This window comes from Homarus americanus, unplaced genomic scaffold, assembly GCF_018991925.1.
Source record: "Homarus americanus isolate GMGI-L3 unplaced genomic scaffold, GMGI_Hamer_2.0 scaffold20465, whole genome shotgun sequence".
NCBI lineage: Eukaryota > Metazoa > Arthropoda > Malacostraca > Decapoda > Nephropidae > Homarus > Homarus americanus.
In genome coordinates this window covers 2961638-2989447 of record NW_024756914.1, presented here as the reverse complement: position 1 = coordinate 2989447, position 27810 = coordinate 2961638, and the positions used below count along the sequence as shown (strand labels likewise).

The window sequence follows — 27810 nt, the reverse complement described above, 5'->3', positions numbered from 1 at the left end:
CAGTAATAAATCACCTGAACAAGCTGGATGGTCCAATTAAGAAGTTAGGCTAGTTTCTATTAGGTTCTGTGTATTATCGTATAATTTTTATTACTCACTATCATCCAAACAACCTCTTTGGAAAAACTGAATGAAATCGAACAACTGCTTCTGGTGTTAGCCGTCTCCTCCACCATTACCAGAAACACCTAGAATACTTGTATTTATTCATGCACAGATTTTCTCTAAATATTCACTATCAGAAGAGCCATGTACTCACAGGCTTTCACCCCACATAGTAACCACTCCTTGAAGCTCTATAACTCTAGAAGCTGGTTCTCTCCAGCTCTATACACGATTGCTGGGCCTCTCTTAACTCAATGGATCGTACCTGTACCTGAACTTGGAGCCGAGGGAGAAGATGGCAGCTGGAGAGTTGCCTGAGGCCTGCGTCAGCCTGAAGAAGGCATGATGCTCCACACAACACTGCCACAGGTGCTTGCAGGCTGCCTTACTTGGGGTCTCAAACCCATAAGTGTTTTCAGAGTTCTGTGGAAGAGGATGCAGTGGTTAGTAAAGGATAAAGCGAGGGGAAAGGAATCAAAAAGAGAAGAAGGCAGGGAAGATGACAGGATAGAGGGACAGGAACATGGAGAGAATGAATATGTGAAACTGACACACAACAAACTGGACTGGAAGGCCCATGTAAATAACACAGTCAAGGCAGCCTCGTACCGTCTCTACATGCTACGACGACTTAGGTCACTTGGGACACCCACGCCAGAGCTGAGGACTATCTACAACGCCTTTATTCTACCCAAACTAAAGTATGTGTCACCAGCCTGGTCATCTTCTCTTAACTCCACCCAACAACGCCGGCTAGAGAAGGTACAGAAAAGGGCCTACAGAATAATGCTCGGCGCAGAATACTCCGGCTACATCAATGCTCACTCCACCCTGGAAATGCCATCCCTCAGTGACCTCCACCACCAAACACTGGAAATGTTTGGCAGCCAACTAATGCACCACCCTCGTCATCGCCACCTCCTGCCACCGGCAGCCCCCCACCCACCTCGCGCAGTCTGCCACTACAACAAAATTCAACCATAAGAGCCCGCACCGATAGATATAAGAATAGCACCATCCCATCTATTGTTAAAATAATAAACAACTGATTTATGTGCTGTACAGCCCTGTAGATGTATTCAATGCATATTATATCATTGTCTAAATCAAATGTAAGTCTGTATATTTACAGCCACCGGCTGCAACTCTATTAATAAACCGTTTATTATTATTATTATTATTACTACACACACACACACAGCATACATACCATATTGTACATACTCACATACACACACAAACTATAAGATTAACAATATAGTACAGTAAAGTACTGTGCAGTATATACAGGTAGAAACCATCAATACAACTAAAGTAGAAGTACAACTTTTATTCCATAGATACAATCACTTAGGAAATAAACCATTCCAATAAATAAAAATAACCAAGCATTACTCACTTAACAGTATATGAATGAACACCAGTCTACCAACCGGCCAGCAAACTTAAATAAATTCAGTACTTACATTCTTGTCCCTCACACGGAGCATGAAGAACCGACCACGGAAGTACACCTTTGATATTCTTGGCCTGGAAAAACAACACCATAGGTTAGTTGTTATTTAAATCCTTCATTACGACAAAACAACCCACTGGGTATGATACATTGGTATCTTAATCCCTGATCACAATAACGGTTAATTAATAGTAGTGCACCGTTCTTTCTTTGGGTATTAGAAATATGTGTAAAAGAAACATAGAAAATCACCAAAAACAAACCAAACCAAACCAAACCAAACCTAACCTAACCTAATTAGGGGGTCCAGGGAGGCGGAGCCCCTCTGATTAGGTTAGGTTAGATTAGATAGAACGTTGCACTAATATAAAAAGACCACAATAACTTAACCTTATATTTGAGCTTCAAGAACGGTCGAAGAAATGGCTGCTAAAATTCAATGTCACGAAGTGTAATGAAGTGTACCTGAGGCGGACCACCCATAAGGAGGCATATCATATGTCCCAACGGGATGAAGAAACTGTATTAATTGAGACTGAATGTGACAAGGACCTGGGTGTATGTTGAATATGAGCTGACATTCTTGGGCCATTGCGAGAAGAAGGTGAATCAGGCAACTAAATTATTAGGTCTTTAAGAAGGTCATTCAGATATCTAGACGGTCCGTCCCTCGTAACGATATTCAAGAGTGAAGTGCTTCCCCGTCTGGTGTACTGTCACCCCGTCTGGTCCCCGAGATATGCTAGGGACTGTCAGTTGATTTGAAATGTCCAAAGGCGGGCCACCAGACTGGTGCCTTCACTACGGCACCTCAGCTACCCTGAGAGATTAGAGTGCCTGAAATTGCCAAGCTTATACTAGAGACGAGCAAGGGGTGACCCAATTGAGGTGTATAAACATCTCAGGGGGCACTACTCAGTCGAGTGACCTTGCCTAGAGCTGGCGGACGCTCGCCCCACAAGGGGTCACAGCTCAAAGTTGAAGAAGCTGCAAGCCCAGAAAACTGTGAGGGGTAACTTTTTCGGAGTGGGAGTTGTGAACTCTTGGAACAATCTGTTAGAGTGTTGTGACGGCATCGGGCGTGAGCTCTTTCAAGACCAGACTTGACAAGCACTGAAGCAGGTTCAGATACATTCAAGAGCCAATGCATGCCCAGTATGTGCCAACAATGCGTAAAAAAGATGTGACCGATCGCCTAAGCGGCTAATGAGCCTATCAGTGGTGAAGAGGATAAAAGTAAAAAAAAAACAATAAAAAGTTGAATACGTTGCTAGTTGCCAACAGCGCGTAAGAAGAGAGTCAGACAGTAACCAGTACATGCCCACGGTGTCTTAACAGAAACGTAACTGACCTTTCAAGCGGCTAACAACTTAAAAAGGTTTACAGGCTGATCAGTGGCGAAGAGGATAAAATAAAATAGAGTACAATGAAAACTTAACTAAAATAACAGCTATACCTTATACTGTTTACAGCATTAATAAAAAGTAAAGAAGTCCTCCCATGTAATAGTTCCATTTTCTTTTATCGCAACATAGAAAATGGATGTAAATAAACTTTAATGAATGAGTTTAAATACGGGAATTAAATGACTGAATGAGTTTAAAGGTGTTACCGTAGTAGGATCAAAGAGACCAATCGATTATCACTTTAATTAAATGGCTAAGAATACTACTACTAATACATGTTATTTGCGAGGGAAACGTCATAGAAGAAAAATGTCTTAGAATAATTGTCTGATTACAAAGATAAAATTCGATTCGGTTGGTGTCAATAATAATAATAATAATAATAATAATAATAATAATAATAATAATAATAATAATAATTTTAATAATAATAATAATAATAATAATTTTAATAATAATAATAATAATAATAATAATAATAATAATAATAATTTAGAACATGGTTATAATGAAGAAATTAATGTTTGTCGTAGAAATTTTAATAACAAAAAGTACACATAATGGAAGTTTAGTAAATTTTTGCAAAATAAATTTTACGTTATAGATTATTAGCAAATATTTATAAGAATAAATGGATTTCAGGATTATTAGGAAGCCTATTATATTGGTTTGGTTAAGTTTAATTACGATGTTAGGAAAGGTAAATAAGGTTAGATTGATTAGATTAGATTAGATTAGGATAAGTTAAAATTTGGTTAGGTTGTGTGAGGTCCACTCCTATTTCACACATGATGTGGTTTTTTTTTCCATTATATCAATTTTTAATCCAAAGAAAGCCCTTATTATGCACATATACATTATATTAGCTAGGCAACATACATAATTTATGTATACGCCTTAATTATATTTGTAAAATAACTACTAAATGGAGGTAAAATGTTCGCCTATTTATAAAGACTAATTTTACATACATTGACATACCCTTACGTACAATGATATAACCCTTGAATACAATGTACTAACTTTTTTAACGCAATGATCAATTCCCTAGCCTAGTTAGGGGACTAATTCATGCTCAAGGGATTAAAATCCGAGGAATAAATACTAATAACATTAATATTGCTCCGTAATATGATATCGAGGGGACGTCATCAAAACAACAACGGTCTTACGAAATTGATCACATGTGATGGTGAAATACGGACAGAGAATGATAAACGGACAACAAAGGGAGAAAGAATAAACTTGTTTCTGAGCCTGACTTTAGACCTATGGCAGTGATTCAATAAACTTGCATTGAAAACTGTTAAGGCTTTAAGAAACACGCATAAAAACCCCCCTGAAAACCCTGATAAATAAAAAAATGTTTTTGAGTAACTGGTATAAGGTATCAGAAAGATAAAAAACAAAGAAATATTTAGACAGTAAATAAAGTACAAAACAAGGAAATTCGACAACAGGTTAAAGAAGTAGATGAGGGTGATAGACCGGTACTATTGTTTTATGAACAGGACAGTTTTAGTTTATTTCCTCAAAGGAAAGTGGATTATAAAACAGCTATTATAGCCACAAAACTAAGAAGCCATTTGAGGGAATAACCACAAAACAAAATGGATTAAGGAGCTGTTATGAGGCTGTATTCACAAAATAAATGTTCATCCTTTTTCAATGAGCTGTGTCTCACTCCACGGGTACAGATGAAGCCGGCCTCTGATGACCTCGGCCCAGTGATCTTGGCCCAGTTACAGTGGTGCTCTCGGCCCATTTCGGTAATAGGATGTAGGCCGAGGTCACCAATGGTATTAACTGGGCCGAGATCAATGGGCCGAAGTCACCAGGGGCCGACTTCACGGGCACCCTCACTTCACGACAAACGTGAGTGACAGAAATTAACGAACACAGGATGGTATCGAGTTTCAAGTTGGACACTCAAAGGCAATTTTAGTGTTCTCTTACTTGATGTCACTATTACGTGTTAATGGGGCTAAGCTGTATATAACCACCCAAAGTCCACAGAGTGTGTTAATAAAGCGAGCCATAATTATATATATCATTCAGGAAATTGTGAGCTATACTACCACTCTCGAGTGTTCTGACACTACTGTATATGTGCTGCTTGCATGTTAATACACACGCCATGTTTGAGCATAGTTTTTATAATTTATATACTGGTAAAACTACAGGTGAAAAGTAAAATCTATGAATGTATACGTTATAATGAAACTTTAATAAATAAGTTTTCCGTAAATAATGGAGTTACATGGAAATCTATGAAAAAAGATAAAATTTCGATTATCACGGAATTGCGATTCTCAATTCTCGGAGCACTCGGAGAAGTATCAAAAATGAATTTAGTTTATCTGTACTCACTTTCATATTAAATTTTATAGTCCATGCATAATCGTTGTATCTTCATGTTGGTTCGCTCTCTCCAAGATTATCACCAGGTCATAGAATATGTACACAGAATATAATAACCAGTGCCGTGTGGAGGTAACGTAGCTCGACTGCTGTACAGAATAGTTAAATTTAACATATAAAAATCAATCCAGTAAAGCTCATTTAAATATAAGTGAGCAGAAAGCATACGTAAATCAGGGTAATAGTTTTTAACGGTAACGGCCACTGTGAGAAGACACATGCTCTTCACACTTCGTGCAGGTGAGCTTAAAATAATAGCTCATGCTTAAGAAACCTCACAAACAAGTTTCTCTTGTGTAATAGCCACGAGAGGTTATATGTCGTGGTAAATGTTCTTTCTGCCATTTTGACAGGAAATTACTTCTCTAGGATGGGTAGCGGATACACTATTGTATAACTGAGGTCAAGATGGTCATTTTGATACGTATGCTGCCATACTTTAATTGAATATGGCATTCCGCTAGTCCGATTGGCCCGTACGCAGCGTCCGAATGACCGCTGGTAAGAAAGTCTATCCAAGTTGTTTTGTATCACCAAATGGTACCATAAAACCCCTAAAACAATCAAGAGAAAACCGAGTATACGCCATTTTGCCACAGGACCCCCCTCAGACAGTGGACAACGTCACACGAAAAGGGCGTGACCCACCAAACATCACAGGTTTCCTCCAGCACTAACACTGGTGACTAAACAATATAAATAAATAAATAAATAAATAAATTCGGTTTGTGCCGTACGATACAGATCATGGATTGTGTTCAGTATTGTAGGGTAATGTTAAAAAAATATATAGGCGTAAGACTCAGAATCAAAAGAGGAAACAAAATTAAGATATATTCAAATTCTTTGAAAATTACTAGTAGATAAAGAGCACACAAATAAGAATAATATTACCATTCATGTTCAAAATGAAATTCTCATTATATTCATTATCCAAATCCCACCAATCCATAAACACCTGAAGACACTCACGTCTGTGTGGTAAGGCGGCATGGAAGGGGTACTCACCAGAAGTAGTTGCCGACCTTGGCTTTGTTCCGGAGTACAATAACTCCAGATGGTGTGAGGCCCAGGAAGTACTCTATGTTGTCCTCGCCCTGTGGGAAGACAAAAGGCATATAATTAAAAATATATTACAGTAACCTAAAAATATATATTACAGTAGTAATCTAAACATATGCCCTGTTCATCTACTTTAAATTGATATGCTGTATATAGAGATGAACATTACCAATAGTGTGAATACTGCCCGGAGACGCTCATTCAAAAAATGACAAAATAACCTTGGTGTCTCCAAAATTAATACACCACGGGTTTTCTTGTCAAATAGGAATCTTACTTTCTTTGCGAGAAACACAGTGAGATATTTCGTACAGACTACAGTGGATATAAGTATTAATAATACTTTACGTGTTACCTCGGTAAATGTAGACATGTACTGCCAACTAGGAGAGACACCTAGGTATATGGTATAAAGTAGGCAAGTTTGTGTGGGGCTCCAGGAGGGTAGAATACACATGTCAGAATCATCGGTACAACCAGGCTGAACTTATCACACGGGTTGTGGCTGATTGAATTGAATTGAAACAGTGCGCATGTTAGCAGTAGGTTACGCTTGGGGTGTTGTACCTTCCACTAGCAGTCACCACCCTCCGAGATGAAGCCTTCTGGAAGCTCTTCTGGTTACATTTTCTTTCTTCATTTTCCAAGGTAAAGGGCCTCATCCGTCTCTCCCTCCCTAGCTTACGAAAACTGTTGCCTCACGCAGGTATTGTTATTACGTCCAAACTGCATACTTGGCTATCGTTTCATAACAATTAAGGAATTATAAGATGTTTTCGGACTCCAACAAATACAAGTTATCCTGTAAAAGCGGATACGTGTGTTTAAGAAAGTAAATGACGAGTCGTAATATTCAGTCGTGTACAATTGTGTTTATATGAACCTGTAAGAACACGCACGAGTCATCATCTTTCTTGTCTTACGAACAGCTGCAAGTTCTTCAAGGATTTCTCAAACATCAGAGTAAATCGGATGACGACGTAACAAACATTTTATGAAGAGCGACCATGGGTTAAATTAATCCTTATACTATAACTATTAAACCGAACTGACACACACACACAGAGTAACAACCTCTTCTACGATAACGGTATTAACCACATACTGTATTTTAAGAACATAAGAATTCTCTCATTATCTTACCAAGCTGAGATTTCTAAGGCTAAAATATTATCGTTTGTTCAAGTGGTGTTTATCAGTATCATTTGTATTCAGGAGGTTTTCCCTGGGATATTAAGTATTATCATCTATAATTATATATAACCTGAGGGAATTAATGTTATACAGTTATCTTTTCCCTTAAGGTATTCATTCAACAGGAAATTATCGCTGGAATTATATAAATGTTAAGTATGCAAATGCCTGAATGTCCAAATAAGCAAGAATGAATTACTGATTATAGTGTTAATATATGAGGTAATTACACTGTCTAATACTACAGTACACCTCACGACACAGGCATTGGTAAACTCTCACAAGATTGTTGATATTGTTGCCATACTTGTTGACAGTTGTTTGTGCCTGAGGGTATTGGTTGGGTGAGCCACTCTGAGAAGTATTGGTGTGTCTCATTAAGTGTATACTGCGGTGAATAACGTTTAATGAGAAATGTTTATCGCTCCTGGAAATTTGTCTCTAACACACACACAGGAAGAGTGTACCCTCCTCTCGTAGTGTGAGTTGAGCCCCTGGAGAGGAAACCGTGATGGGTGAAACATGAGGTCCCGCGGGTGTGTACAAGTGACGTAATTTGCTCCCCACTTGCCATCTTCCTTTATTACCCATATTATCACCTCCTTCCCCTGCCACATTATAATCTGCTTTCTTACATAAATACCATCATATGAATAAAATCTTAACTGTAGTGTAGATGGAGGTGTAATAGAGGCAGGTAATCCCAGGGATGATAAATTTTAAAAATAAAGGGAAGATGTGAGTGAGTGAGTGAGTGAGTGAGTGAGTGAGTGAGATAATTGTTTCACCTGTGGCGGGAGAGCCTTGAGGGATAATTAGTGGCATCACAGGTCACCTGGTCACTCAGACCCTGACATGGGAAGTTCTTAATCACATAACGGCGCACCACAACGACAAATAATTATCATTACTTGGAGTCTTAAAGTAAAGGTATTAGAATATTGTGTCAAGTTCAAGAGCATACAATATATGGGAGGATAAAGGAATATATACGATAATACCACCTGCCTAATACACTACCTGTACAGTTATTTCTCGGGTTTAGTTGACTTGAATTCATGGTAAACAACGAATATATATGCTATAATAAATTTAATAACAACTGTATTATATTCATACTAAAATCAAATCTATTATAAATTGTATTGTAGTCTGTATTAAAATGGAAGGTATAACTTGAAGGAGTAACATCCATAAAGCTGTAAACGTGATCTCTGAGTCGACACGTCTGGCCTCCTCACCACTACGGTCTTTCCAACAGTTCATCTCCCACCTGTCGATAATGAAGGACCTCTTTGGTATCCTACGTGACCAATCCTACCACAATTATCTCGTATCGGGATGTGTTACCTGTTGCCCTAACCACCCTATGCCTCTTCCGAGAAAAGATCTATTGTATAGTCTCGTTCAAGATTCTTCGAACACTGTGTCAATGTGAACTAGTTTACTGGGTGTTTTAATATCTACCTATCTGTCTAGTCGTTACGTATATATAGTAATTCTTTCAGTTACCGAGTGTTTTTGTTGCTTTTTATAAATGTTGCTTGAAGAGCTACAAAATGTTTGCATTCTCTCACACGGACACTTAAAAAAAATCACTTTCTCTGCTGATTTTGGTTCGAGGTAATAACCAATATTTACAGTTAGTGAGTAAAAACTATGGTATTTGTGTATTCAAATAAATAAATATATTAAAACAATAATATAGACCATACCATAACTTATAACAACCACAAATACAATAATTATCCCGATCATGTCTCAGTTTACTTCGTGCATGATAAAAACATACAATTTCCTGTCATCAACGACCTCCTGAACGACTACTTACAAAATAAAAACGCGAAAACTGAGGCGATGATGAGTCCGTAATTCGCCCAAAACCGACCTCAAGATCAACGGCGTATGTTCCAGTCTTCAACAACCACTACTCCAACACTCATCGTCACCACTCCTCAGATTATAAATGTCTTGCATGATAAAAATATACTATTACGCGTTATTAACTCTGTCAACGACTACTTACAAGATAAAGACGTGAAAACTGAGAAGTCGAATCAAAACCCGCCAATACACGCAACCTTTAGCGAGAATGGCTACAATAACGCGCCATCTGTCGGGAACTTGGCTAATCTGGAGGGCAATCTCGCCATTACGGGTCTCGGGCAGCCACCAGCCTCAGGATAGGACAGGGAGGGAGGGGAAGGAGAGGGGGGAGGGGAAGGAGAGGGGGGGGAGGAGGAGGAGACGAAGGGAGGGATGGAAAGAGAAGAGGGAGAAGGTAGAGAGAGTGGAGGAGGAAACAAGTAGACAAGGCAGATAGAAGGGGAGGAAAACTGGATGGAGGGAGAGAAAGGGAGGTGAAGCAGAAAAGGAGATGATAGAGTAGAGAGTAGGTAGGAAATAGGTAGAAGATGGAGGGGGAAAGAAGAGGAGGAGGAAGAAGTAGGGGAGATATAAGAGAGAGAAAGAGGGAGAGTAAAAAACAAGGGAGGGAGGATGGAAGAGGAGCGGAAAACACAATATATAAACCAACTATAAAAGGAGACAAGAAAAAAAAATCTTCAAAATAAAATAAATAATATATAAAATCCAATAAACTAAAAAACAAAATAAAAAATATTATACCATAAACGAGGCCAAAACAAAAGTACCTTAAAACAAAAGTACCTTAAAACAAAAGTACCTTAAAACAAAAGTACCTTAAAACAAAAGTACCTTAAAACAAAAGTACCTTAAAACAAAAAAATAACAAGACCTTAAACGAGACAAACTAAAAATAACCTAAAACATAAATAAAAAATAATAAAAAAAATGACTCATTAACTCCCCTTAAAACCAGGATACAATTAAAGTCACTTAAATGTCCTACAAAACAGGGCCCTTAAACCATACCCTAAAATAAAGACAATGAAAGGCCTAATTGCCATAATATGAGCCATTTCCTGAGTGTCCTGGGGTGAGGGGGTGAGGGGGTGAGTGGGTGAGGGGTAAGGAGGGGTAAGGAGGGGTGAGGGGTAGCCTCTCTCCCTCTCCAACAACCATTGATTAACATTCCCTACGATGGGGAGGGAGAGAGAAGGAGAGTGAGATAGACAAGAGGAGAGGGACTGATAGGGAGAGGGAGTGAGAAGATGAGAAGGTGAAGAGGGAAATGAGATGAGAGGAGACTAGATGGTGATAGGGAGAAAGGAACAGAGATAGGGAAAGGGGGTGAAGAGAGGGATGAAGGAAAATGAGAGGAGGAGAGTGGGAGGGAGGTGAGAGAGGGTAAATCTTCTTGGAGGGAAGATCCTACAGGAGAGGGGCGGTGAGAGGAGTCAAGATCCCACAGGAGAGGTGACGGTGAGAGGGGTCAAGCTCCTACATGAGAGGGGCGGTGAGAGGGGTAGAGGTGGGTGGCTTATCACAAATCAAAAGGCGATAAAGACCTGATTGGAACCTTTATTCAGTCAGTTCTATAACCCTGATCCTCTTAAGATTATGGGACCGTTTTCAGGGTTTAGGGGTGGTAGTGGCCTGGAGTGTGGGGGTGGTAGTGGCCTGGGGTGTGGGGGTGGTAGTGGCCTGGGGTGTGGGGATGGTAGTGGCCTGGGGTGTGGGGGTGGTAGTGGGTAGGGGTGTAGACCTTCTTGGGAGCTGGGGATGAGGGAGTGAACTAGAGACAGTTGCTTCCAGTGTCGGTTTTATAAATTAAACGATGCGTTAATTTTATTATGTGACTCGGGTGTTGGAATGAGGAAGAGGAGGCTTGAGTATGCTGTGTGTGGAGGTAGGGAGTCTGAGAGGAGTATGCTTAGGTATGTTGATAATAATTATTTATAGCATGCTGAGATTTTGTTGAAAGTATGTGGGAATATGCCGTGGGTATGCTGGGGATCTGTTTGGAATATGCCTAAGTATGCTGAGGATTTGTTAGGAATATACCGGGGTCTGAGTATACTTGGGTATGTCGGGTATCTACTTTATGTATGTGAGGTTCTGTGTTAAGTATGCCTGGGTATACTGAAGTGTGATGGGATGTGTCTCAAGTATCCTGGGATCTGTATGAATTATGCCGAGGATCTGTCTAAAGTGTGCTAGATTCCGCCTGGAGTCTGCAAAAGATATGCCTGAAGTATGCCGGGAATGTCTGAAGTATGCCAAGGGTATGTCGGGTATTGAGTGTGCCATGAGTCTACTGGGTGTGTGTCTACTGGGTGTGTGGGTGTGCATGAGGGTGTGTGCCATGAGTCTACTGGGTGTGGGGTGTGCCATGAGTCTACTGGTGTGTGGGTGTGCCATGAGTCTACTGGGTGTGTGGGGTGTGTCCATGAGTCTGCTGGGTGTGTGGGTGTGCCATGAGTCTGCTGGGTGTGCGGGGTGTGCCATGAGTCTACTGGGTGTGCGGGGTGTGCCATGAGTCTACTGGGTGTGTGGGATGTGCCTGGAGTCTGCTGGATGTGTGAGAAGTGCCTACGCGAGGGACACTGACTGATCACCAGCTCGCTCTGTTCATTACCAAATACCAGCTCAACAACCTGTTTTAATTCTATTATGTTCACATCTCGTAACGATGCATCATCAACCATACAGCGGCCAATTAAACTTTTATAATACTCGTAAAATTTGATGATTTCCAGTGTTTACAATACTCAAATATTCCCCGTGGTGAGACAGCCATGGAACCCCAACACCCATTACCAGACGGCCGTAACTTGAAATTGCTCGGTTATATCACACTGTTATCTATTATCTCCATTAACATCTTTCATAATTATCCACTCATCAGCAGGCTCCGGCTATCAAAAGTGTAGTTATTAAGGGACAATTCTGTAAATCCGACCACCTTAATACTGTGATTACCTCTCCCACCCACCCCACCCACCTCACCTACCCCCTCTCCCTCCCTACTATCCCTAACCATTCCAATCGTCCACTACCCACCCTCCCTCCGTCTCTATCCTGTCTACTCGCTGTGGCATGAAAATAGCTCAAAATCAAGGGTTGTAATGGTGGAATTGTTAAGAACGTAATGCACCATAAATTTCGCGCAAATTACGACAAATTGCAGATGAACACTTGGTTAAAGCGCAGCAGGAACATGGAAACACCAAAGAGCCGTGATTGGGATAGCTTCTGGGCTGTGAGGAAAAGGAGAGAGAGAGAGAGAGAGAGAGAGAGAGAGAGAGAGAGAGAGAGAGAGAGAGAGAGAGAGAGAGAGAGAGATAATAACAATACCTTTCTTCAACAGCAACTAACCTAACCTACCCACAGGCCATTCCACTTTCAATCAAATCTTTACACTGGACCTTCACGACAAGAGGTGTTCGTGTCACCTTACGTTCATCAAGTCCACAGCGCTTAAACTATAATATCAATATTGTACAAAGATTAACATAATTTTCACTACACCACATTATATAACGATACCTAAATGCTTGCAAGTTCGATATATAATGTTATGGACGTTTTTCTTACGAGGTTTCCTCTGGAGAACATGAACAAGGTGTGTCGATACTGCGTTCTGCCTCCCGAATCGATTTCCTTGTGCCTAATATTTTGAGCCATGTTTGTGCCCACATCCGAATACAATATGAGCTTTCTACCGCGTTTATGGTTCTTTGGGGCTCGTAATGACTACCATTTGAGCCCGGTCAGATCATCCCTCCTTTACAACCCGACTTAATTACTTACACTCCTCCGCTCACCCCTGAATTACACAAATGCATCATAATTAGCCGAGTTAGAGAGGGGGAGGGGGGGGGGCTGGGGGCAGTAACTGATTTTCCAAAAGTAGTTGTTAAGGACGATAATGTTGGGTTATTGGTAAATGATAGTCGACCGTACAACACCACACACCCATGGGCCAGTCTTGGAGGGTTCCTACCTGAGGAATTTGATGCTGAGGGATGATTACCGGGGCTCTCTGCGGTAGGTAACACTAGGGCAGGTAACAGGCAGCAGCAGGTAATGAGAAAGGTGTAATCACGGGCAATACACTAGTAATTAGTCATAATCTCTCTCTTGACTTCACTCTATTTCACGCCATCTCTAGACACTAATAAATGGATTCCTTAAATGGTTGTAAAATAGTTATATAAAGAATTATAGAACGGTAATTATAGTTTGGAAAAAAGTAGAAAAAAGTAGACCTGAAATTATATATGACTTCTGCTGAAGGAACGGAGTGAATTTTTATCCTTATCATGAATTTAGATTGATCAAACTATGCTTCAGGTTTGTGGTTGTAGATGGTGTGGAAACTTGGTGGACACGACATCCTCCAGGTAATGGTATAATATTGACCACAAATGTTAGTTCGTGACTACCACAGCTGATTTACATTCGGTGTCAATACAAAATACTTATAATCAACTACATGCAGATCCCTAACGTATAAAAAAATAGTAAAAAAACAAAATTATTCCCCGGATGTAAAATATGACATGAGAATTTGAGACTTGAGAGTATTTGAGGTTAACGTGACATCTTCCCTCACAGGTTCTACAAGAAACTCCATTGAACTACCTGTGTTTGTAACCAGGTAAGTTCATAAACATTCCCTCCCTTCTTGGTAATTATTTCAGAATCGTATATAACCTTAACATCACAAAACCAGGCAGAGACTCCAAAGCCAACACACAGACCAGCTGACACCGCTTAACCTAACACACACACAATTACATTCAAGTTTTACTCAAGTTATTTTGGTGCGCCGTATATAATATATTCTGTAGTGATGCCTGGGGTAAAAATAATATATTCGAAGCTAAATATCCTAGTTTATGCAAAGTTTAATTCCAGTATCAATATCATGTTTATAGCTCGGCTTCGCAGCTACCTTACGCGCGACTAATTTGACAAGTGAGACCTGTTTAAGAAGGTTTATCTTGGTCTAGGAAGGAGTGAAGGCAGGTTCTGTGGGTCCTATCATTAAAGTCAATCTTAGCTGTTAAGGGAGTAACTAAAGTATCAATGTGTCGCTCCTCTTGTCAACTTCTGTCGTTCATATACATAGGAATACTGTCTTGTCGTAAAGAGGTTATTTATTAAGATGCACTTTAACAGTTTCACATAGAGATCTTTGCAATATGTTTCATGATCACTGCAGAGACTGATGATGATAAACAAATGCCAGTTCTTTTGTTCAATGGTTACAGAAACGTCTCTCATACAAGTCAGCACTCGAGATGCGATACTAAAACCCACAAACACACACACACACTGAGTACGGTAACCAGCCCTCAGAATAGGTTCCCTCATGCGATAACCGATAACGTCATCGACCCAGAGAGAGAGAGAGAGATTAAAACATTGTGTTCCTCAGCGTGGCTAGGACTCGTTAGCTTAAACCCGACTCCGTGAAAGCGAACCCCAGTAAACAGAGCCAGCACACATTTGGTAACGGACGACTTGAAATACTTCACTCTTGTTGACCGAAACTCGTGCTGGGATCTTCATTCATGGTTATCAAGTGATGTGCAGAAGTAAAACAACGATGGCAAATATAACCAGGGAACATAATCCTCCTCCCACTCTGTCTGTATAAAGATCCGTGTCTTACCTCGCGCCATAATAGACTGGGTGGGACGACAGGGCGTTTATTTTATTGTTACTAATAGATCTCCATTTATCAGTCGGTGAAGAAATGGTCAAATTCTGCTGGGTGTGGATTTCATTTGACTTCTTTTTGAGTTTATTATTTATTTCTTAGTCCATCCTGTTCATGTCTCGTATCTAATCAAGTAGTAGTTAGAAATGAGCTTTGTAAGGAACTGAGATTCTTTATTACAAAAATCACGTATTGGTTAATCAGGTATAGTTTGGCCTACTGAGACGAAGCCTTAGACCGTGTGGGATATACATTAATGCTGACGTCACTATACCTTTTTCTTGACCGGTTATCATCTCAAATGTCTTAGGGACAATCGTGAATATTTTATATAGCCCCGTGATTGCGTTAGTAAGCGTTGTGGAGAGAACTACCAGTAGCAGGATATTGTGTTGTGAGGCTACAGTGCGTGACCGTGACCTTCAACAAGATAAAGGATGTGAAAAAAGGGCCAGATTTTTTCAACAGCTAAAGAATAACACTCGCATTTCAATGTTATTCCAAATTACTAATTCTGTACAATCTGGCTTTAACACGGAAAATCACAAGCAAGCCCAAATCTAAGAGGTAATATGCTATACTGACCAATGCTAAATCTTTAAGCCACTAACTGCCATCAAGAGCTCCCTGTGTTGTACAAGGGCTTCTCCAGGGAGCTCAGAAGGAGGCGCACCTTGAATAAACGTCTTCCAAGAAATCTGAATCGAAACTAAAAGAACCGAGACATAAAAAGGGCAGAACAAAAATAGTTCCTCGTCGACTCAACCACAAAGGGTCTGGAGACCGTCTAGCTGTTTCATTTTTAACGATGAATTAAACTTTTAAACGATCCTACACCCGCTGTTGTGAGCTTTGTTTACACTCCCCTGGAAAGAAACGCTGTTGCCACCATTGCAGCCGTCGATGCCCCCGAAGGTCAATGGGCTGTGTCAAATTCTAAAGCATCAATTTGAAGACTGCTATTAATCGCTATAAAAAGAAGCTGCCCAATATAAAAATATTATGAACGGCTGTTAATCAACTTCTATTCACAGTGCACCTGTCTGTGAAAAAAATAAAAAATGTCTGGAGCGAAGGAGCCGGGTTTAAATGAGAGGTCCCCAAGAGAGCAACACTGCCAACACACGACCAACGCGCGCGGGTAATTTGGTCTCTTTTTGTTCGGGGACAACACCAACGGCAGCAGCAGGAGCAGCAGCTTGCTTGCCATCCTGATTTATAGTCGAGTTTGCTCCTGCTACTGAGCACACCCTGCTTCACTTCTCTTCCACACAGTAATATCCTGCCGGTGGACTGAGGTGCGCTTTAAGACCTAACGAACATTTAAATTTCTATTGCATTGCCTACTACATCATTTTTGACTCTCCTCAGGCTCTCCCAACTCACCTTCGCGATAAAATCTAATTTGACTGCAAGGCGACGAACCACGTTCCCACCTTATACGAAAATTAATGCAAATTTTATGTAGAAATACCAGACTAAATTTGTACCCCTGAAAATGATTTTGACAAACTCTAATAAACACACCTACATAAATTATAATGTAGAGCAATAACTAATCGTCAGTTTCTTGAATACCTTGTCAGTGACCAACTTCAAAAGGTAAAATTGCTTTCCAAATAATTGTTACCGCGTTACTAGATAATGACGTTCTCAGTTTATATGTTTCAATTATTTAAAGTTTTAAAGTTTATTAAACGAGCTAAAAACTTTAGTTACGTAATTTGTGGCCCTTGAATTATTATTATTATGAGGTGTTTTCTAGGGCAGGTCTTCAATGTTTCTGGTATAATTTACATGTATTAATAGTATTAATTCCTGATTTACCAGATAACTTGTCAAAAGGAGTGTGATCTACACTCTTTAGCCAAGCTTCCAAAGCAGTCACGGTCGTAACCCTTGCTTCTACAAGAAGCTATTCTCACACTGACAGTAATTCAGTCTTACATTTATCCTAACTCAATTTCTATTCTTTTTCACAAATTTTCCCTCCAAGATGCATATTGTCTCACTTTCCAGACGCGAGGAAGCTGTCATCATGCTTACTCTCCAATTGAATACAAAAAAGTAATCTTGAGAACATTTGGCGCCATCTTCACACACACACCTCGGCGGCAGCTTCTTGTCTTGAAGGTCTTGACACGATCCTTCACTGTGACTTTACAATCTCGTATCTTTAGTTCTAGTTCATCTCCTAAAGGAAATCTCACCGTCGACGATAAATTAGTCAGTCACAAATCTGTCGGCGTGTAACATCAAATCACAGGGCAAGACCGAGCAACAAACAGGTCCTGGAAAACACGCCTGGTTACGCGGAAAAATACACCGCCATCAATCAAGCGACGAATCGAGTTGAATTGGGAACTTTATATTCATGAGGATATAAAGTAGTAATATAATATACACTAGAACATCAAAGTCTCTGATCATAATAAGATTAGGTCGTAAACTCGGCTATCAACAGCAGTAAGTGACCGTCATGGGTGTGATAGATGAAGTTTCCAGTGTCTCACCGTAACTTTCAGACGTGCTTATTGTCTCTCATATTCAAACTTTCACAGCTTGATTTATAAATCTTAAATTGCGTGGACAAAGATGAATTTCCTTTTCTCTTTTTAGTAACTCTATTATTTCTTTATATATTCTTTTAACTTTATATTATTGCGAGGTGATACACAGTTTATCCACCTAACTTTACCTTGCTAACTACGCTGTTTTTAGCATGAATATTCAAGTTCGATTCCATCAACACAAATAGATTTAGTCTTATCAACCCATCAGTCAACCACAACAAAAATATCCAATTTTAATCACAATCAAAACCTTACTAACCCACCAAATCACTCTTCATCCTACTAGCCGCCCACCAACCCACCAAGTCACTCTTCCATCAAACTAGCCGCCCACCAACCCACCCACAACTCACTTGACGACCACGAGACCACATCCTGGATGCAACTAACAGCATCATGACACGAAGAAGTGTCGTCACCGCCCCCTTTGATATATTGGTCTCATCGCCATTACATGAAAATTGCACCTGGGACAATTACCTCTCAGCTTACTTCTTGACGGGCAAAAAATAATCGTTGGAGGTATTTTAAGGACTCCTTTCGTCCCTGTAAGCTAGTGAGCAGGAGTTCGAGATGAATGAAAAGCTGCAGCTGAGAGAGTTGGTTGACGAATACCATCTACAAGGTAACACAACGTCCTCAGCACACTGATTTGTGCGTTACTCAGCACATTACCGTATATCACACTCTACCACGGGCCCGCAACATGTTTAAGTAAGTTCATTTCAATAAATTGTAAGTTGCGGCTCCATAATAACTTGTGTTTAAGGATGTGGTTGTGTGGAGCGCCCAAAGGTTTAACCAGTTTGTCCAAAGCGTCACGCTGGGTCTTTTTTACCATAAACGAGTCAAATTACGGTAATTGCACAGTAATGTACACATCATTCAGGCGGTTCACTACATTGTAAGCATTTTATTTCCTCAACTAGTTGGTGGTCTTGAACTCTACTGCAACATATGAAAATTCTTATTTCTAGAGTAACTTAAAAAATATAAAGTCATTTTCAGTAAGAATTATTTGCAGTAACGGTCTAAAGAATAATTTATTTTCCTACTGACATCTGCAACATAAAGAATAGGAAGAATACACTAAGGTAAATATAAAGATAAACATGGCCATTTGTCTTACTGTAAACTCCCACATGAAACACAATGGGTCTATAGTGATACCAATTTAATATTATTATTATTATTATTATTATTATTATTATTATTATTATTATTATTATTATTATCAGACACTGTAGTTATTCCTTCATGTTAATTTTAGACCGGGATAAGTCCCTCTTGTCAAGCCATTCATCACTATCCACTGTACACGTATGACTACTGAAATTTCCCTCCATACACACTGTCTACCTGTCTCATAAACATACCTAAATCTTATCTGTATTATCTGAATCTATTTTATATAATCCGTGCAGAGTTAAGGACCGAGTCGGGAGGCTAGGATTTGATTATTTGGTTTGTTTATTAAGCTGATTACTTTTCTCTAATTTGTACCTCTGGCTGCTGAACAGGTACACTGCACACCTGTACCTAACGTAACAGCAGGGTAAATTGTCCACCATGAATTTTGAGGGGAGGAAACGGAAGGTGATCAGGACCCGTAAAACACGACCCTCTTCGTCCACAATGAAGGAGGTGCTAAAAGAAATGACGCCTCCCTGGGTTTAATATTTCCGGGTTCATAAATCCCATACGGCCAAGTACAGGTTAGGAGTGTTGGTAGTCGACGAGAGAGACATGCACACCACCTTCTGTTTACATTCCATTAAACTGTACCTTGCCAGCTGTTGCAAAAATGTGAACTCTCGGGGCTAAATATTCAAGATTACTGTAATCAAGTTGTTTCTTAATTATTCGTTTGGGGGAAATAAAACTCCTCTGTTAGTACTTATGTATACGCTGTCAAGATATACCTAATAGAAGTTTGTTAACTACAAGTCTCAACTGTACGTAATACGGATGGTGACGAGAATTATTACTTTTTCCCCTGACTTGCCGACAAGCTGCTGAGGATAATATTTACGCCTTGTAAATCCACAAGATGAGTGAGCGGAAAAGAGGAGGAGATCCACGCTCGGACGCTCTCACTGGCTGCAGAATCCTCGGTAAAAATAGTGATTTGTCGCCTCAAATTCGTCCCCTTGGATTTCAAGACTACACATGAATTGCCCCTGGGGTAATTTTCGACTGAGGGAAGCTGATCATCAACCCGAGTGCCGAACCATTTACACGCAGCGTTTCAGCTCAGCATCGTCTTACTCTGCATCTGCTAATATCAACATTCAGCTGGTTGGATCACCCCCATCAAACGCCTTCATCAGATAGATTCCACTCATCTTGCCTCGTCGAACCATCACACCACTCAGGGACGACTGGTCATGGTAAGACTATCCTAGCAGTTTAAAATCCACGAGTGTCCCTACAGGTAAACATAAGTCACATAAGAGGATAAAGTATAAACAGTAGTGTATTGGATTACCTGGAACACTCATTACCGCCAAGTTGCCAGAGAATGAAAAAAAAAGGTGTAATTAAAACGACCAGTACGCCTTAAACCATCACTATGCTGTAAAACCTTAAATATAAAACCATTTGGTCACACACACACTTGCTTGGCTCGTCTGTTTTACATGCTGGTACACGTTAGTTATACCCACCAAGTGTCGCCTCAAGACTGTGTGTGTAATTATCTCTTATCACAGTCACTGAGACCTCTGACCTGCTGACCGGTTCTCAAGTGTGATGTATGACCGGGTTATTACTGTTACCAGGCATATGGCTGATCTTCTTCAGGACGCGATCTATAATTAGGAGGTGTAATTATACTTTGGTACATGCTAGGGTATAATCTGAGGGGAAATTTTCAGCCAATGTCGCAGTTCGTCGTTTATAACCTCGAAGAATAAACCAACTTCACACAGCATTAACATGACTTTCGACGGTCTGGCCAACTGAGCAAAATTTTTAAAATGTAAACATTGACAGAGTATAATTTTTGGCAATTTCTTATTAAAACGCAATGATTGGTCGATACACAAACACAGATATTATACACTATATATAAGTCCAATCAAAACAGGTTGATAAAGTTGAAATATTTTTAATTGGAAAAAACAAAAAAACACTCTTGATGGTCCTAGCAATTAAGTATGAATTATATATATGAGTGAATACCGACCAACTTTTTAATTAGCAGATTACTTTTACCGCATACAATTTACATTAAATCGGATAAATTCTGGCTTCAGCGACTAACACACAAATACTCAACCTGGATGATATATAAATTCTTAGCGCTCTTATTTCCTGATGTAGTAAATGACTAATAATAAACTGCAATCAAGTATTTCATAATTCCACAAAAAATAAACATTCTCCCCCACCCCTCTCTCCTCCCCAATCCTTCTCTCCCCCACCCCTCTCTCCTCCCCAATCCCTCTCTCCTCTCTCTCCCAATCCCTCTCTCAATCCTCCTCTCCTCCCAATCCTTCTCTCCCCCCTCTCCTCCCCAATCCTCTCTCCCCCCCCTCTCTCCTCCCCAATCCCTCTCTCCCCACCCCTCTCTCCTCCCCAATCCCTCTCTCCCCCCCTCTCTCTCCTCCCAATCCCTCTCTCCCCCACCCCCTCTCCTCCCCAATCCTCTCCCCCCTCTCTCCTCCCAATCTCTCCCCCACCCCTCTCTCCTCTCCAATCCCTCTCTCCCCCATCCCACTCTCCCCCCATCAATGCCAAACGATTGTTCAGCCTAATGACAGTAATTGTGCTAAATGTCTCCTTCTGTTCATTTACTACAGGTGACGTCTGAATCTGGTGAGTGTGAAGTTAGGTTAGGTTAGGTTAGAGACAGGTGAGGTAGAGACAGGTGAGGAAGAGACAGGTGAGGTAGAGAACAACTTAATTAATACTGTAGTAGTCAACATCTAATCCACAAAACATTCCCAAGCTAAGAGGTAACACACACTGGGACACTCTGAAACACTTAACACGAGGCAGGTTCTAACACGGATCATTAAATATAACTATTTGTCATTGACGCCAATTTCAAGGTTACACTGCAGCTCGTCTCATTAATACCAGGTTACAGGGAATGCCTCACACCTGGTGGTAACATGATAGAAGTGATTGTCGCCTTTAAAAAAAAAAAAAAAATATCTCGATTATATTCTGGTGTTTTTCAAAATACTGTGAAAAAAATACTAACTGCAGATTATAGATACACTACATAGAAGAACAAAAAAATATATACATAACGAAAACACAGTAGAATAAACCTAAAATATTTATCTAACGTCATAAGATATACTGACCACCACGCACACTCTGGTACTTAATAAAAACATTACCTCAGCCACCCAGGGATCCCACACTAACACCACTCCCCTCCTCTCACCTCCTCACATAAACATATCTGCAAACTCATTACACACATACTTCAAATACTATTATACATTCTTAACAAACCTAGATAGTGAAAAATATATATAATTAACGTATTGGAAAAATATCTAGACTATTTCAAAATGTTTAATTCTATATATCAGAAAGTTAACTTGAATTCCCACTAGCCATGAGTATATACGCGTGGACTGGTCTATAAAACTCCAGTGTTGACAGGGTGATGATTCGAACAGATGCAGTAATGACGAGGCTCCATAAAAGTGAGGACTCAAGCTGGGCCAGACAAATGTTTCGACGGTACTGGTTCAGAATATTAAAGTACAGTAGGTTCTTATTCCTCTATGTTTTCCCTGGGTTGGGTGGGAGATGGGGGGGGGGGATGGGAGGTTGGGGGTGTGAGGGTGAGGATGGGGGGAGAGGAGGAGGAGGAGGGGTATTGTATGAACCGGCTTATGGTCAAATTGTGGTGAAGCTTCGGAAGGAAACTATAATCATTTAAGAATCTGAATAATAACCACATTGTTTTTTATAACCTTATTTATCGTCGGAATATCATGGCTAGACTAAAACCAAAACAGATGAATCAAATTTATCAATAATCCGCTTCGGCCTGGCTGTCAAAACTCTAAAGCGTTCTGATTGTCCTCTTTTCTTATTATTTATTCTAATTTTACTTATAATAAAAGCTAAGGTACTGTAGAGATCCTGGAAATATAGTTTTATTATCTTTACGTTACTGCAGGGAATTTTTTAAGCCCGTACCAAGCCTTAGTTCATTTACTACCAAGCATAACAAAATTATCTAAAACCCGTCACAAAATAGCATGTAAATATCACCCTGTGTTTGGACTCGTCGGCCGTAACTCGTGGTATAATTACACATTGTACTCGGCATTAAGAACACACTCAACTCTCTTTTGATATTTATGAAGATTAAACATTTATCCTCGGTTGTTGTTGTTGTTTTTATATAAGGCTGCCACACTCAATTTAAAACTGGATTCAATCTCGCTCAAAATGTACCAAAACAAAAAATAGCGCCAAGTAGCCTCACTCTCCCTCTCCTTCCTTCCATGGTTCCTGCACTCCCTCTCTCCTTCCTTCCATGGTTCCTGCACTCCCTCCCTCCTCCTTCCATGGTTCCTGCACTCCTTCCCTCCTCCTTCCATGGTTCCTGCACTCCCTCCCTCCTCCTTCCATGGTTCCTGCACTCCCTCCTCCTCCTTCCATGGTTCCTGCACTCCTTCCCTCCTCCTTCCATGGTTCCTGCACTCCTTCCCTCCTCCTTCCATGGTTCCTGCACTCCCTCCCTCCTCCTTCCATGGTTCCTGCACTCCCTCCCTCCTCCTTCCATGGTTCCTGCACTCCCTCCCTCCTCCTTCCATGGTTCCTGTACTTCCTCCCTCACTCACTCCTGCCAGTAATGAGGATCAACAAAGCGAGAGGCATGGATGTTGTTGTCATATATTTCCTCCTATTCTTTGGGAAAAATGGGTCTTTACCTCTCACAGTGGGGGATTATGGGTGATAAGTGAACAATAAGCATGGGAATGGATACTTAGATACTCATAATAAAAGATAAATGTGGTAAGGTTAAAGTTTGTAAGGATACCCCCCCATGTCCATAAGAGGGTCAAGTATGCGTTAAGTAGCAAGACTTTCCCTCTGAGTTGATGACACTAACAGATCGTGGGTAATTATTTCAGTGCAGAGATCAAATGGCTTGTTGTTCAGCTGGCGTTACTGGACGCCCAAATAACCATCCAGGCCTCTTATACATAAGCCCCCACCTGGAGCTCCCAAAATAGCTGTCAGGGGGGGCGACCTTGAAACTCAAACCGGTGCGGCATCATCTTTTTAAAAAATCCGCTGCGTCACCCCATTCGCTAGGCTTTGAATTAAAACCTGTTCAAAGCTGACTGAATAAACATAGACTTCCCCCTTTCGGTATATAATGTTAGAAGGTGCTATGGGGTTACTGCACTAAATAAAAAAAGAAAGATTTATGAAAGAAGTTCCTCCTGGATGATAATTAGGTTAAAATTAAGGTGTTAGGGCTCGGTTTGTGTTTATTTTTAGTATAATCTCTAGCTTGTGGTTCCTGAGGTAACGGGGGGGCCCTTGTTAGCTTGTTCTATTTACCTAACGGGATGGTGTGAGATCAGTTTCTTGGGCGAGAGATTCGGGATATTTATCTAATATGTTAGGGTTGGGTGCTATCATTTAGCTAACGGGTGGGTGACTGGGTGAGAAGGTCCAGTCTGTTGGTCTCAGGGCGGAGGGGAGGTTACTGGGTTCTTCTGTTGTGTTAGTGGCTGGGTACAATCCCTTCATGTTGATGACGAGATAAAACCACATTATTCTCTTGGTTTAACTAGCGGGCGTCGGATTGGTTCTTATCTCTCAAATAGGTTATGGGTAATTAGACCACTTTATAGTATTGTTTACGAGTTGAGTTTCCTGACCTGCCCGGGTAGAGGGACGGGAGAACTTGCACCACCAACCCCTAGACCACCCGCGCCTGCCTACCTAATTGAGATTATCTTATATATAAATTAGCGGATGTTATGCTATTCTCTCTCGACGCTGGGCAACACTTGGCCATATCTACTGTACTGCTGCACCAAGTGAGAGAGAGCTGAGGTGTTTTAGTAGTGGCAGCCCCGGCCATCTTCACCCAATAAAATACCTCTCCGCCTCTCTCGGAAACATTTTATTATCCCACTTCATTACTCGCCAAGTGAACACATTCCGCTGTCGTGGACAAAAACTGCCTAAACATGTTCCAATAACAAAATTAATCATAAATGAAATAATACAACATTTCACAGATGACTCAAGAGTACGATGAAGCTTTCTACCAAACTCATTAAATAGAGTACCGAGTACTTACTGCAAGAACCTGAAGAATTTATTCATGAATAACAATTCATGCTCCAGCGAACGAACTATTTTTATACATTATCCAAACGTTATTTATAAGAGCAAAAAAGTGAAGAGTTCTGCAAGAGCAGTGAAGTCTGAATAATATTATATATATCTTAGGACACACAGGCAGTCCACTCTGAGTGTTGTATATTATCCCTGTACGTGTTACCTGACCATGTTATGACTGGCACACGGGCGGAAGACTCCCGGCACCACTGATTTACACCGCCTGGTGTTATAAACATTGACTTTTTCCAATCACTTACAGACGACATAAAACTTATCAACGATATACAATTTTACAGTCATTACTATTTCATTATAAAATATAAAGGCCTGAGAACATTTAAGGGTCTACATGCTAGCACAGTTTTCTTACCAATAGAGTACAAACATGATATAAATCGTATTCACCTGGTCGATATGGGTTATACTCCCAGGTACTAACTCGCCCCGGTAGATTTCATAGATTCAAGGTGGACTATCTGGGCTGACGGCACTTGATCTCTCAAGATTACACTTCGAGACGCTAAGTAAAGGGTGTGTTCAGCCTTGCCATCCAGCATGCACTTGTTGAACGTGCCTTCATAAAATACTGCTTGATTTGAAGATATCTGATGTGTATATACGGGTTGGGAGATGGAGAGATACCAGAAATAATTGATACTTGTCGTTTGTTGATCCTCGTTGATCTCGCCAGCTTAGACAACCATTAACTGGGTCGCCTGCAACACCGTCCTCACACGTTGTATCTTTATAAAAATCGTTAAGATAAGCAAAATTTCTTGTGGCATTACGCTTGGTCTTCACATAACAGTTAATATATATATAAGCTAGTAAAATACTATTAACTTTTTACAATGGTCAGATTCACTAGAGACACGAGGACTTCACCTACACATTAACCTTTAGCCTTGCTAGTTAAAAGTGCCTCTTAACTGTCTACCTTACCTACTTAACTAGTTGTCATCACTGAACCGCTGCCCATACATGACCCAAGGCAACGAAAAACCACACCCACACGTGACTAATACCCAGATGACCAAACATGTAAGTAACCTGTGACCTTCCTGACGCAGAAGTGATAACGTGGTCACCTGTCCCATCAAGAAGCTACACAACACCTCATGTCCTTGACCCCCCACACACACGCGACTTATCTCTGGCCTGATTTTCTTATTCTTCCTTCGTTGAGGTTGACCACTTGTCTTACTTATAATTCTGCACCACAATCACGCCTCCTCTCTCTCACCTTCATCAACCACCACAACCACGACCACACGACCATCTGCCAAACCTTCACGTCCTCCTACTCACATCTCTGCACCGCCCTCCACCTCCACTACCACACCTACACGCATCTCCACAGTGCCATCTACCACACCCACGTCACGTCCACCTACAGCGCCTTCTACTGCCACGCTTACCTGTCTCTTTCCCCACTATCATTATCACTACCTGCATCTCTGAGTCATCACTATCACGTTACACACACACACACACACACACACACACACACACACACACACACTTAATTCTCTTTCTATGTCGTATCCTTGACGCAGGTGAGACAGGAGACACGATTCCCAGGAACACTTTTTTAGATGATGGATGGGAGGTAAGGAGAAGGGGTAGGGAAGAGGGTGGTAGGGGTGGGGAGAGAGGTAGGGGTGGGGAGAGAGGTAGGGGTGGGGAGAGAGGGTGGGGGTAGGGGGTAAGGGTAGGTGAGATGCCTGTAGTGTTCTTCCCTGGCTCTCTCGACCTTAAACTGGCTACAGGTGTATTTACTGCCACGTCAAATGACCTCTTGTTGACCTCTTATCCTGCCTGCACTGCCAGACCTTCTCCCCTCTTAAGGATTTATTTCATCTTACGGTTAATTAACATTATTCTCACCAACGTCTTATAAATAATAATATAATCTCTATGTAACACGAGATAAGTTATTTGTTTATTTTCTTATTTGTTCATTTATCCATTAACAATAATATAATGTTTACTTTATTTATTTCTTACCACTAACTACCTATTAACTCTTACAGATAATTAGTCTATCAATTAGTTGTTCATTACCAGCGACTGTATATTAGGAAGCATAGAATTATTATTTATCCATTTATTCATTAACTAAATATCATCTCTTTGTGACTATTACTTTTACTTACTTATTAAACAGATTATTCATATATATATTCTATGTACTGACTTAGGGTGACTTAACAGTGGTCCCTAACAAAATCTTTCCCTTACCTTCACCTTTAAAACACTTAAGGCAAGTGAGAGAAGAAAGTCTAGAAAAAATCGCTACGGTTATAAAGTGTGACAAAATTTTAGGTCAGATCTGTTTTTTTTTTTTTAACTTGAGACAAAAGGCATGAAGGGTAACCTGTCCTTACCTGTCGTCACGGAGGCTACACGCAATTAAACACGTGCACAAGGATTTCACACCTAAAGGGCAACACAGTGGTATAAAATGTTCACTTAAGGTTGAAATTCCAGTAAAGACAGATAAAACATTCAACTCTGTGTTAAGGTCCGGATTTGGTGATATTTCAACATTCTACTCCGGAGTGTGTGTGTGTGTGTGTGTGTGTGTGTGTGTGTGTGTGTGTGTACAGTGGAGAGAGGGAGAGAGACAGTATATAACGAAATGATTAGATAAGC

At 40.5% G+C, this 27810-nt stretch overlaps 1 protein-coding gene across 1 annotated transcript in view; it reads right to left on the bottom strand.

Annotated features, from left to right (window-relative positions):
* The window catches only part of LOC121857273 (serine-rich adhesin for platelets-like), a 151086-nt gene that overhangs the window by 27062 nt on the left and 96214 nt on the right, over positions 1–27810 (bottom strand). The window contains exons 9-11 of the mRNA XM_042353265.1: positions 6397–6485; positions 1572–1635; positions 377–528 (exon numbers count right to left, since the gene is read on the bottom strand). Of these exons, the coding sequence (XP_042209199.1) occupies positions 377–528; positions 1572–1635; positions 6397–6485 (305 nt within the window). The remainder of the gene's footprint in view (positions 1–376; positions 529–1571; positions 1636–6396; positions 6486–27810) is intronic.